Genomic DNA, 14,457 nt, shown 5'->3' on the forward strand with positions numbered 1-14,457 from the left:
TGTAACTCGCCTCTGAATCCTCTCCACCATTTCTTCATCACCAAGAAATCCAGGTGACCAGATCTGTGCACAATAGTCCAAATGCGGTCTTATTAATGTCTTATAAAGTGGAACAATAACTTCCTTATCCCTGCTTGTTAGTGTGTTCTTTATCAACCATGTAATGTCTTTTGGCAATCTTTGCAATATGCCCTTTAAACTTAAGTTCTCTGTCCACAATAACTCCCAAGTCCCTTGCCTCGTCAACTTCTTGCTGTTCAGTTCTGTTAACATTGTAAACAGCATGTGATCTCATCCTCCTGAAGTGTATCACTTTACTCGTAGCCACATTAAACTGACAGCCATTTACCTTAGTCCATACCTTCAGCCTATTTAAGTCATCCTGCAAGATATCTACATCATCTGAATGGATTATCGCTCTTCCTAGTTTTGCATCATCAGCAAACAAGTGGATGTTTCCTTTCAAAGTATTCCCAATATCATTGATGTGCAAATTAAACAATAGAGGACCAAGCAGTGAGCCTTGAGGTACACCACCAATCACATGCCTTCTCCTGGACTCAGCTCCTCTGTAAACCACTCTTTGGTATCTATCCACCAGCCATCCTCTAATCCAAAACACCAGCTTCAGATTCATACCCATTTGCTCTAATTTATGCAAAAGAGTTTCGTGTGGAATCTTGTGAAATGCCTTTGCAAAGTCCAGCCATATCACTGAGTAAGGATTTCCTTTATCCAACTCTACTGTTACTTTATTATAGAAAGTAAGCAAGTTACTGAGGCAAGACCTACCTTTCACAAAACCGTGCTGCCCCTTATAAAGTATCGAAGTGAGCGTGTGGATTAATTTTTGTCATTAGTAGGTAGGTAGGTACATAAATTTAATGCACCTTATTATTGACCTTATTTAGTTATCTTATTAAAGCTACTCAGATGGCGCTTTTTAGAATTGTCTATTATTGTTTAAGTCCCATTCTGTTCCTATAGTGACAATGCCTGTGACACTTAAGCGAACATTTTATCTAATAAAAATGTACGTGAGTTTTTTTATTTATTGTTTATTTATTTTTATCCGTTTTTATAATTCTTTTGATTATGTCAACTAACAGTATTTTGTTATTGAAACAAATAATAAGGAAGCAGCAGTAATACAGCAGAATGGAAGTTATATGAAGGTGTATAATGTATTTTGTGAAAAAAAAAATTGGTTTAACGAGAGAGAGAGAGTACACGTGTGCAGAACTTTTGAAATGTTTTAGCGTAATACACTATTACGCGCCTTGGTAAACGTCTTTCCTATTTGAATATCATTATTCCTGTTATATTATAGCCAGCCTGGTTGGCCGAGTGGTTAGCGTATCCGCTCTCCGGCCAAAAGGGTGCGGGTTCGAATCTGGGCATGGATGTTTGTGATTGTCTGTGAAATACTAGTGGGCAGTAGATGGCGTTGGTGTAGTTGCGGTTCGTTGTAGTTGGTGGAGACAGAGAGTTGTAGAGTAGATGTCCTCCCTCGATGAGTCTCACTGGACTCCCTGGAGCCGTCACATAACAATAATAATATTATTAAAAGGATAAGATCCTAATTGGTAAGTAATTTTCATGGGTATTTAGTCATTTGTTTTCTTCAGAGCCGGAAGGGAGAAATTCCTATGAAGCCAGTGAATATAAGGCTTTAACTTGAACTAACTACTCATGAAAAACACTGTATTTTTCAATCTGCAGCCAGTTATTTAACCGTTCTGAACTTCTTCTCTTTGCCAGGTTACATCACTAACATTCCGCCTGCTGTGATGACCATGCTTGCAGTGTTAAGCTTCGGAGCAATTTGGAGTCCTGTTTCAATTGATTATGGGGAGATGGTAAGTAAAGAACCACTTAAGTACTGATAAAGATAAAACGATTCTCCTTTTAAGTATAAGTTTTGATTTAAATTTCTTTAAGCGGCGTTTCGATGTTAGCCTCAGACACAAAACACAAATAAACTGCAGCGTGGTAGATGAGAAGAAGACTGGATTAAAAAAAAAAAGATAAAATGCTATCAGCAAACTTTACATACTATTGATGTAAACAGTACGGGATTAATAAGATTTTACTGTATAAATGTAAAAAATTTTGTCTACCTTTCTTTTTGATTTTGCGCCCTGCAGGTAATTTGTTCTACGCGTTTTTCCTCTCTGTTAAGAAGGATTTTCTGCATTCGCTTTATTCTTCACGCGTGATAAAAAATAAAATAACATCTGTCGGTTTATTGCTTATAAACGTTTAAGGTTAACATTAAAGTCCCAAAATTTTATGGTGTGCGATCCTTTTGAGAATAGGATTAGTCTCTGAGCATATAAGATTATTATTATTACTTCATCCTTACACCACGAGAAATTAATCAGTCTCGAGTGTCAATGGCATGAAACCCATTAACTTATCTATTTTGTAACAATTTTATTTTATTTCTACATAAGCACAAAATCAATTCAGAAAGGTTCACCCGTACTAATTAACTATAGTTTGAAAATTTACCAAGAAAATGAGCGAGTTCAAAAATATGTTACGGAAATCCTACATTTTGAGACTCTATAAATTAATATTTGAACTGAAATCAAGGAACAACAACAACTGCTTCTGATGTGTGCTAATTGTTTTGTCGTTATTTTCATGATGTAAAAGGATTTAAAACACGAATGAATAAATAAGCCAAAGTTTATTCAGTTTTATAGGTAATATTTCTTTAGCGTAACGCAGCATCGTCATAGCGAATACTCTAATACGGCACACAACGTAAGTAAAACAAAAAGAAAATTTTAAAATAAATAGATAAAATAAATAAGAGCGGCCTAACACACTTCTTTGTGCACACCTTCCATATTTTATGAAATTCTACACTATGTGACATTTCCCTCTTTCAAATTATAAATACATCTTGAAAGAATATTTGATGATTGACAAAGTTAAAATATCTAGAAGTTTCAGTAGACACAAAACTTCTGCTACTTAATTATTTTCTCAAGCATTTTATTTAAATTGCGTCGATCTTTCAATTTCAGGGCGTGATACAGAGACTTGTGCAAGTTCGCCCCAAAGTTCTCTTATGCATAGATTCTACTATTTGCAAAGGAGAGAAAATCGACTATTTAGAAAGACTGAAGAGCATAACAAAAGGTAGATGCGTGTGTTTCGATTTGTTCATTTATTTAATCTTATTGTGATTAAGACATACTTCCATTTTTCAGATTTTTGAATGTAGGGATAGAAAACTGAGTTTTCCATCGCTAGCGGCATTTTGTTCGAAATGTATGTATGAGTGATTTGAAATTTATTCATTTTGTAGCTCTTCCAGACCTCGAGAAAGTGATCATCGTGCCATTCAGTAATGCTTCGTTATCTAGAGATTACTCTGGGCTACCTGACTGGTAAGATACTATGTTTCAAATTATGAATATATTTTCTTGCCTTCTTCCTAACGTTTTAATAGGCTCAAGCACTTGTTATGGCCAAATAAACTTCATTTCCATGAGACCGACTGGCTATGATGGCTGCTATCTCCAATGTTTGTTAATTGTGTGTGTTCTCAGGTCGGTTTGTCTGCTTTATAGAACGAAAAAACCTGCTGCCTCCACATCATACTCGTTGTATCAGAGAAATGTGTCTTTTATAAGAAAATGCCTGGAAATTTTAATAATTAGTATTAATTAGGAATAGAAATGATATTGGATAAATATCTCGTACATTTTTCTAAAACCAATTTATGTACATCCATTTAAACAAACCAAAAAAATAAAAAACGAATAAAACGAAGTGATCAGAGTGTGATATTTTTGGATTCATTGCCATTTCAGTCACTTAAAATCTAATGAAAACTGTTATTACCTAATTATTTATTTAGTATCTGAATTCTTTAAAGCGGTTACTATCATACTCATTTGCAAATAATAATAACAATAATAATAATAATAATAATAATAATAATAATAATAATAATAATAATAATAATAATAATAATAATATAAAATAAATAAATAAAATATTAAGCAAAAATTAAAGTTTCTAGTAAAGAAAAAGAAAGAAAGACTTACTGTTTCTTGCTCTTGAAAATACCGAGAAAAGCATTCTTAACTTCGTTAACTAAATTTCTATTTGAGATCTTTTAGAAATTCTGTTGAGGTCATGGACAACCAAAGCTCAATAAGTTACTTTAACGCAGAAAGGAACAATGTTTTTTTTTAACCCCCTCCCTCCAAGCGGGAAAAAAAAATTCGGCTTTGGAATACTTTGAATTGTCAAAGATAATTGAACCCCCCCCCCCCACTTTTAATTCTAAACATTCGAAACCGAAATTGCTATTGATTGAGGGATTATCCTGTTGGATAATCCCTCAATCAATAGCAATAGTGTTCTTATGAGACCGCATCTCGCATCTACTGACGCAAGATCACTCTAAATTTTCGATTGCTACATAAGCAGGATGGGGCTTGAAGTGCCATGCTTCGTCTATGCTTAAAGTCAACCGTGATGCAATTAGCAAAGCATTAAAATGTCTCTTTACTTCTAAATGCTATTATGGAAGTATCATTTCCAAATAATAAAACATACTCCGAATGTGGGCTTATTTAAAGCTATGAAGCGCGTGCATACATTAATGTAATTGATTGAAATATTTCAATCATTTCAGGTATTTCTTGGACGACGTTTTGGAAATGGGAAAAAATGCAGATGGCACTATCCCACAATTGGAGTGTGCGCAGCTACCTTTTAATCATCCGATGTGCATATCTTTCACGTCTGGTACTACAGGCACGCCAAAAGCAATCGCACAACCGGCAGGGGTGAGTCATTTGCATTAAAATGTCTATTATTTTATTTTATTATTTATATATTGTGTGTGTGTGTGTGTGTGTGTGTGTGTGTGTGTGTGTGTGTGTGTGTGTGTGTGTGTGTGTGCGTGTGCAAAAAATAAATAAAAACTAAAACTTCATAGGAATAAACTCGCCGGCATTTACGAGTTGCCCTGTCCTAAAATTTATATATAATTAAGAAAAATAGAAATATCCTTAACCCATCCACGGTGCTAATAGACTATAAATTTAAAAAGGCCTTTCTTGGGTCACATAAGATATACAAGGCATGTTAAAAAAAATCGAACTTTTGCTATGAAGACTTTATTGCTCATTTTACAACATTATAAGCACTGTCCCCTTCGAAGTAGTCCTCTTCTACTTGCGGTACACAGTTCCCAACGTTTCTTCCATTGTTGGAATGCTTCCTGGGACGCACTTTCTGTGATGGCGCGCAGTACTTTTATTGCATTTTCCTGAATTTTTTCTGTGGTTTAGGAACGACGACCTTTCAAAGTTTGGGAAATAGGAAAAAGTCTGCTGGTGGCTAAGGTTGCTTCCGGAATAGGGCGGATGGGGCAGTTCCTGCCTGATTTCAACACAGTTCTCTTTCTGATCGTCAGTCAGCAAACGCAGGAAATTTGCACCAGTCAAAATTTGATGGCAAGATCCTATGCTGATGCCCACTTCGTCAGCAACTTCTCGGAGAGTTAAGCTACGATTTCCACGAATCACAGCACAAACTCTCTTGACATGGTCGTCGTCTTGTTGATGTGGAAGATCGTCCAGTCCTGGGATCTTCACCGACCGACGTTCTAAGCTTTTTAAAATGCTTAAACCACTCATGGCACTGCGTTCGGCTTATACAGTCCTCCACCTATGTTTGAGGCGGAGGACTGTATAAAATTTCACACAAACACACACACATTGTTCTTCAAGCTCTTCCATTGTCACTAATCTGATGAACAGCTTGTTCATGTGCTCACTTCAGTGGATGTAACTCGACGACTAATGCTCATAGCAGAACGGAGCAAATGGCAGTTTGTTGCCGCTAGGTGCGCTGAGTAGCCACAGCGCGCTGTCTGTGCCGGTTGGCCCAGACATTCTACTGATATTATATCAGTAGAATCGCTGCACTTTCCTAAAGTAAGGATATATTCAGCCTTGGTTCTTCCTAATATCGTTATTAGATACACAAAATATTAATAATTTATGTCTTTATATCATAGTTTTTTGCTTTAATATGTACGTTTTGAAATCTAGATATGATTACATGACCATAAAACGTCTCACTGGGACTAAACCATTTCGTTCATATAGTGTCCTATAGGTTTTAACCACTACCACTATCACTCTGTAAGATTGTATTATTAAATCAACCCAATATGCTGGACAGAGTCCTGCAATTATTTCTTTTCACAGCTGATAAAAACTACCTCAACCTGAGAATTCTCAACGAGTTCTTATTTCGGTCAAAAACTATCGCATAGCAAGTTCACGTTCTAAGATAAAGTAAAGCATGCCATTTTAAATACAGCATTCATTTTATTTTCATACACAGACCAAACTGGGAAAGTATGATATTGAAATCATTGATTATTATGAAATGGAAAACATAAACTAAATAGCGTTAGAAAACTTTCTAAATCATTTTTGCGTCATTACTTTTAATACACTGTTTTTAAAATTCTGGACATATTTTCAGGGATTTCTTCTTCAGCAAATGAAAGATGACATTCTTCATGCTGACATTTCTAGAAGTGACATTTGCATGCAGTACACAACGGTAAGTGGAAGTCTCTCTTAGTATTTGAACAGTGTTTAACTATTATTGTTTGTAACAGAAGATGAGAAAGAAAAAATCTGGTAACATTTTGTTGAAGACCTGGAAGTTTCGGTTGTTGGAAGGATTTCATGAGGCAGCATAATCGGTTCCAGAGGATAGATGTGAATAGAATAACAGAGGAGAAGGTTCGATGTGTTTGCAATTGCAGTTGCACTGAAAAGGGACGGTGGGAAGCAGCTGCGGCTTTTATTTTAAGAGGGCGAACTGAAAGGAGCTGAATGAAAGCACTTTAGCAAGGATAGAGAATTGGGAGAAGAGAAGACAAGAGAGAGAGAGAGAGAGAGAGAGAGAGAGAGAGAGAGAGAGAGAGAGAGAGAGAGAGAGAGAGAGAGAGCATTTGTGAGACAGATATTGAATAGCGGAATTCATAGCTGAATAGCTGGCAGGCCTCTGGGTAGTGGAGAAGTTGTCTTCTGATGAATTTTTCCATTATTTTAGAAAGGACTGAGGTGATATGATTAGTCGATATTTTGATATTAGGCTTTTATCTCCCTTTTTGGAATAGAATTAATACGCGCTTGCTTGCTTGCATGCATGCATGTACTGGATAAGTGAGTCGAGTAGAGAAGAATCGCTGTGAAGCACATTCGAGTACACTAGGGGAGATGCCATTGAGAATGGAAGACTTATAGTGTCCAAACTGTTTAGAATGTCTCTGAAGTTTCTTTAGAAACAAACGAGAGCAGGCATATGGCGTTCAGTTTCTGATATGATGGGAAGAAATTCTTGTCATCTATCCATGAGTTGTGGAGGGAAAGACCATGCCAGAAGGTCAGCATTACCTTTTAGTATTGTAAAATGATGCCATCTGGATGAAAACAAAGGCGAAAGCGCAGGTGAACAGAAGTTGCGCCTGACAGTCTTTGCAAAGGGCCAGAAGGCGCTAATGTCATTAGACAGAAGTGACATTTCTGCTGTTTGTTCTTATGAAGTCATAAATGGATTTTTTTATGATTGTTTTTATTTTTTTGCGTGCTGCAACGTAGGTTGTGTATGCAACTGGTATTCTTGATGCAACTCACCTGTGATAAGTTTTCCCATCCTCTTTGATATACTTTTTTTTAAAAAAAAACAACAACAACAACTAAGACTTGGAAATTTTGGTAGAATAAAGAATGAAAGCCTTCATGCAGGTGAGAATAATTTAGGTGAATCACTGAAAGAAGATGTTTAGATAAATGCAGAAGAAATCTTAAAGCAGAGTCTTACCATGTAAATGAAGAGTAGAAGGTTGGGAGGTCGCCCCGTTGCTGAGGTCTGGAGTGGTTGGAGGAAAGACATTTTGTGTGAGAGTGGGTCTGAGTTATCGGGAGGAAGTAGCCTCTACCCTGAACATGGAAGGTGAATTCGTTAATAACAGTCTGGGGTATTGGGAGAGTCGAGAGGGTTGATAGATGCAGGGTTTGCGTTAGGTCGTTACTTATGGCAAATACTTTTGCATCTTGTCCAGCTCGATGAATAGCTTGACTAAGGGAAGCTAGTTGAAGTTAAGGACATTGAGATCACCTAGGAAGTCGAATTCTCTATTTGGATAATTTCATATCCCTATGGCTTTAACAGGCCTTTAAGGCCCACAACCTTCCACGCATGCTTGGATTTCGTAACCGAAGTACGAGGATAGGATGGTCACCCCTATGCCTTTAAGTATTCCTGGCTGTATCCCTGTGTGTTCACGGGGCCGGTTTGCCTGCTTGCGGGATGAAAAACCCCAGATAAATTGGCGGAAAAAACCCCGCTGTCCACGCCCAAGACAAGCTAACTTGGCTATGGCTGAGGAAGATCCTTTAGCTCATCATTTGGATAATTTGAGTGCAGAAAAGTTGACTTTCAGTGATAGCAAGGGGAGGAGTGGTTTTCAGAAGATATTCTGAAAGCGTTAAATGCAGAAGAATGTTACTGGTCAAGGAAACCTTGAGACAGAGGAGCTCAAAAGCAGAAGATTATAAATTTGGCATTTTGTGGCTAGCAGTGATAGATTTCACAGATACGAAAGGAATGTGCGGTGTATAATTTGAAAAGTGACCATGGACTGTAGTGGATGCAGCTGCAGTTTGGGGTTTTTCAAGAGAACGAGATCCAGATGTCTTTAAATGTGTACATTATTTATTTTGACATTTATACCACGGATGTTAATAAAATGGATATAAAAGTGATTTTTTTTTGTAGGAATTTTGACTTGTTTTGTAAATCTTGTTTGATTTATCTTTTCTCTGAAATTGGTTTTTGATGGATATTTATCTTAATTGCAGTGAAACCGTTATTGTTTGTTGTATATTTCATTGTTTATGAATTTAATTAAATGGGAGAAAATGACATGCAGCGATAGGATATTGTCTTGGGCATGACACTCATGCGAGCATTTTTCTTGACACATCGTGACCTCCACAGCGCCTCCCACATACCACTACTTGAACTACTCCCTCTAGGCATGCTTAGCAGAGCATGTATTAACACTTTTGTACCAGCTGGCAGAATACCTCATAGCTGAAGCCACATATGCTATCTGGCAACTGGTTTGCACTGCAGAAACCAGAAACCAGACAGAAACCCGGACATAAACGAGAATCCATGCTCTATTGGTCAAACAAGATATTTTTTTTAGACTTTGTACCAGATTTTGTGCCAGCTGGTGGAATATCTCATAGCTGAAGCCACATATGCTATCTGGCAACTGGTTTGCGCTGCCGGACAGAAACCAGAATCCATGCTCTATTGATCAAACAAGGCATTTACCACTTCAGGCCTTCAACATCTAGAACTAGATATTGGAGGCCTGAAGAATTACGACTACTACATTCTTTAAGTTACCATTGAATAGTGTAATGATGACTATATGGTTTCTATTCTTCCATTCTGGATGATCGAATGGTATATCATCATTTTTAATGTATTGCGTAGGGTGCATAATAATGATGTGTTTATAATATACTTTCAGATATAAAGTTCTTAATGTTTTCAGAATATGTTCCATAATATTTCTCTCCATAATCACAAATGCAAGGTACGGATCAAACGAATGGAGTAATGATGTGCTGTTGGAAAAGAATGACCCGCCCTCTATTGTGTGAAATACAATATCCAGTTGGGTTTCTTGTTGGTTCTTTCACCCAAACATGTCAGTTGTAAGTGGTGTCATTGTTATTGGTAAAAAGCTGTTTTTCTAACTGATTTTCTAAAATAAAAAAAAAAGCAAATGAAAATGCATGCTTTTTGTCCCTATAAATCCTTTTTTTTATTGTGAATCTCCCCCACAAAACGTAGTGCACCTACGGTAGAAAAGTTACTATGAACGTGTATTTATTTTGTGTTTAATTGATTACAGCATTATCTTTCCCTGGTAGTGATAATATGGACTAAATGTATTCCTTGTTGCATATTCCATACGATAATCAAACGAATTCTCTTTGTTTTGTGCACACAATTAGGTCGGATGGGCAATGTGGACGCTGATGGTAACGAAAATAGCTACCGGTTGCAGTGTCGTATTGTACGACGGAACCCCATTTGATTCCAAGACAGCGTGGGACTTGATCGATGAACTAGGAATAACTTATATGATTATGTATCCTCTCGATTTGAATACGTTCAGAACAAGTGGAGTAAAACCAGGTAAAATACAATTTACTGATATTGAAAGTATTTATTTCAGTTTATGAATTAAAATGCATTCCTTTTATATAACGATACTTCATCATTAATTACTCGGAACACCTATCAACTTTTTAATGAAACGTGTCATTAAAAATATTGGGAGGGGTGGAAGGTCTTGAGCAAGTACATTTCTTTTCTTTTTTTCTTTTTTCTTTTTTTTCGTAGCGAGTAGGATTTTGCATAATCTATCAAGTCCTGTATATATGGGGTACATAGATTACATCTTATTGAGCTTGAAACTAACAAGAAAAGAACACTGTAGTTTGCTAGCTTTGTTTCTGCATTGAAGAATCAGTTTGTGTAATATACCTGAAATATAGAATCTCGATGGCTTTTTTGCATAGTGACAGCCATATTTATGTCAGCTATAGTTAGTTGGGAGCGAACTTATTTGAGAGCTTTGTATCCGATCCTAGTTTTAAATATTCAGTAGAGATTTTTAATTTTTTTATGTGACTCTTTTCCATTAAATGTAAACTAACAGTAGATTAGCATTGTAGATGGGCTAAAGATTGTTTTTTTAATTATTTTTAATTAATTTTTTAATTTTATTTTTATATAATCCGTATATCCTGCTTCTGAGAGAAAACGTGGAACATTTTCAAGTAATTTCAGCCGTTGAATAAGCGGTGTGATAGTCACCGCACCAAACGACGAAATATTCATCTCTCACCTAAAGACATTCGCAAACATCAATGCCAACGGCGAGATTTGAACCTGTTGTTAGTTGGAGGGTGTAGGTATGCTAACCACTCTGTCACACCAGCAAAACAATTTGAATCAAAGTAGTGTTTTAGTATGGTTGCTGTCAGTAACTTATTTTCAGTCTTCGCAGTGTGAATAAAATCACTTTATTCACACTGCATTCTAAACAGCATCATCTATGATGCCAGGGTATCACCTCTACAAATTGCGTGTCATGCTCTTGCCTGTATGCTGTCAGTTTTGTGAAAAAAAAAATCTAGTTTCTGGGAGGGGGAGCCCTTCCACCATCGCATGAAACTAGTTAACAAATTAAAGATACCAAGAAATTATATACTTGGTTTAATCCATTATCCAAGTGTAAGTAAGCAAACGAAGTTTGCGCCTGAAGTATCTTTCAGGACTGGGGCAACTCGTGGCAAAGGTGGTATGAGTTCGCATCACTTGCCTTAGTATTTTAATAATAATAACACCTTTTGGCAACTCATCTAGGAAAATATGACTTCTGCATTACTTCAACCTTGGTATCTCACCTCAGGGTCTGGCTCTCACTGATGAGATCTCAATAAAGGTCGAAACCGGTCTGGGTGGTGATCCATCCCATAATTCATAGCATTATACATGTCTGCAAGGAGATGTGCTTTGCATTATACGATACTAAGGCAAGTGATGTGAAGTCATACCACCTGTGCCACGAGTTTCCCCAGTCCTGAAATACTTCAGGAGCAAACTTTGTTTGTTTACACTTGGATAATGGATTAAACCAAGTACATAATTTCTTGGTGTTTTTAATTTATAATATAACCAAGTGAAAAACTTTCAACAACAAACTAGCTAACACTTTAACTGAAAAGTCCCGATAAATGTTTTTCCCGTCTCAGATGAAGTTCGAACTTCGAGTTCTCCGACTGTATGATATCAATGTCAAATTTCAATATAACATATATTGCTTTTCAAACATATTTTTAGTTATTAAAAAAGCAATCCTATACACACTCAACTCTATTATTAGTTACACATTCAGTAGTTAGCACATGGTTAGTTAGGCAAGAGGACTGATGAGAACCATGTCTGGGAGGAGAGAACTTTGGCTATTAAAATGTAAAATTCAGTAGTCGTGACGGGTAGTATCGAGAATCCTACCGATTTCGCAAACTGCAAGCGAAAACAGTTCATCTATTCCATTTGAAGAAAGAAGCAACATTAAGAGATTTATTATAAATATACGCATCAATACTTTTGTTCATTAGCAAACTATTTGTTTTTTTATGTTAAAAAATATCACTTTTCACAAGAAAATCAACTATAAAACTCATCTAATTATAGACAACGGCACAGGGTTAGGATTGTCAGGAAACTCTGCTCTCTGCAGACCGAACATTGAGCTTTTCCAAGACACTTCAGGCCTCCAATGGGCAGAGCGATTGACACACACACACACAGTGGACGATGAAATTCATTTCTCTACCTAATGGCGATCACATAAATCCATGCCCACAGTGATACTTGAATTCGCAGGGTGTTGGTTGCAGAGCGGATGCGTTCTCATACATATATATATCTATAATATATATATATATATATATTTATATGTAGAAAGTATTGTACCTTGGGTACAATACTTGTTAGCACATGGAGTTAGCACATGGTTAGTTAGCAAGAGGACTGATGAGAACCATGTCTGGGAGGAGAGAACTTTGGCTATTAAAATGTAAAATTCAGTAGTCGTGACGGGTAGTATCGAGAATCCTACCGATTTCGCAAACTGCAAGCGAAAACAGTTCATCTATTCCATTTGAAGAAAGAAGCAACATTAAGAGATTTATTATAAATATACGCATCAATACTTTTGTTCATTAGCAAACTATTTGTTTTTTTATGTTAAAAAATATCACTTTTCACAAGAAAATCAACTATAAAACTCATCTAATTATAGACAACGGCACAGGGTTAGGATTGTCAGGAAACTCTGCTCTCTGCAGACCGAACATTGAGCTTTTCCAAGACACTTCAGGCCTCCAATGGGCAGAGCGATTGACACACACACACACAGTGGACGATGAAATTCATTTCTCTACCTAATGGCGATCACATAAATCCATGCCCACAGTGATACTTGAATTCGCAGGGTGTTGGTTGCAGAGCGGATGCGTTCTCATACATATATATATCTATAATATATATATATATATATATATTTATATGTAGAAAGTATTGTACCTTGGGTATAATAAATGTTAAAGATACCAAGCTATTTTAAACGTGGTTTTACTCCATTTCCCAAGTAAGCAAACAGACAAACAAGTCAAGTTTGCGCCTGCAAGTGTTGCAAGTCTTGCAGGCGCAAACTTGACTTGTTTGTTTGTTTGCTTACTTGGGAAATGGAGTAAAACCAGGTTTAAAATAGCTTGGTATCTTTAACATATATATATATATATATATATATATATATATATATATATATTATTTTTTCTGATGAATAACAAAATTTTTAATTGTTTTCTTCGGAAATTTTTTTTCCAGCAAAAACCCATAACCTACGAAGCTTACGTCGTTTGGGTGCAGGAGGATGCGTCTTTAGCCCTGTTCTGTGGGAATATGTGTACAGTGAAATCAAACCAGACATATATTTAACAGACATCTTTGGTAAGCCTACATGCAACTCATAACTAAAGTTTGTAATTCATTTTCGCTGATTTTTATCTAAAGTATGATTGTCGTAGTGATTAATTACACTAGATTTATTTGAGAGGACGGAATTAATCCTTTCAAAGGAATGTAATAGAATTAATTCTTATGATAATCAGTTTTATTTTATCTCTTCCGAAATTTCAACCAAAAGATTATTATTATTATTATTATTATTATTATTATTATTATTATTATTATTATTATTATTATTATTGTAAGTGATTCCAGTAGGGTGTCAGAAACTCATCGAAGGAGGCCACGTACTACCCTCACCAGCTGCCTTGTTCTTGAATTCATTCACGTTACTTGCACACACAATATCCAATGACAATCTATTCCAAATATGTACCACTCCGTGAGAGAAAAATCTAGCCTTGCAGCATTCTTGACGGCATTTATTCTCAACTTCCAAGAATGCTCTCTCTCGACATTTCCATAAAATTAAAAATTCAATTAACGGAAATACTGTATGAACCTTTCAAAAGTTTCTAAGTCTCAATCACGTCGGTTCTCTTTCTCCTGTTTGCTAGTATCTGCAGTCGACAAATTCTCAATCTCTCTTCATGATCAGTATCCCACAATCCTGATATCATTTTCACACTCTCCTTTGCACTCTCTCCACTATATTAGAATCATAACCGAAACCAGCAGACCAGACCAGCGCATAATAGTCCGAGAGATGTCTTATTAAGGCCTTGTAAAGAGGCCAAATGACATTCTTATCTTTACAAGTAAAAGTTC

The 14,457-nt window shown here is 36.2% G+C and overlaps 1 protein-coding gene across 1 annotated transcript in view; it reads left to right on the plus strand.

Moving 5' to 3' along the window:
- Nucleotides 1-14,457, plus strand: part of LOC150110039 (acetoacetyl-CoA synthetase-like) — a 58,344-nt gene that overhangs the window by 10,444 nt on the left and 33,443 nt on the right. The window contains exons 5-11 of the mRNA XM_090390882.1: nt 1,762-1,859; nt 3,039-3,153; nt 3,323-3,404; nt 4,664-4,817; nt 6,532-6,612; nt 10,098-10,281; nt 13,549-13,671. Of these exons, the coding sequence (XP_090247008.1) occupies nt 1,762-1,859; nt 3,039-3,153; nt 3,323-3,404; nt 4,664-4,817; nt 6,532-6,612; nt 10,098-10,281; nt 13,549-13,671 (837 nt within the window). The remainder of the gene's footprint in view (nt 1-1,761; nt 1,860-3,038; nt 3,154-3,322; nt 3,405-4,663; nt 4,818-6,531; nt 6,613-10,097; nt 10,282-13,548; nt 13,672-14,457) is intronic.

This window comes from Typopeltis vanoorti, chromosome 1 (genome assembly GCF_054136105.1).
Source record: "Typopeltis vanoorti isolate ZY-2024b chromosome 1, IOZ_Tvanoo_1.0, whole genome shotgun sequence".
Taxonomy (NCBI): domain Eukaryota; kingdom Metazoa; phylum Arthropoda; class Arachnida; order Uropygi; family Thelyphonidae; genus Typopeltis; species Typopeltis vanoorti.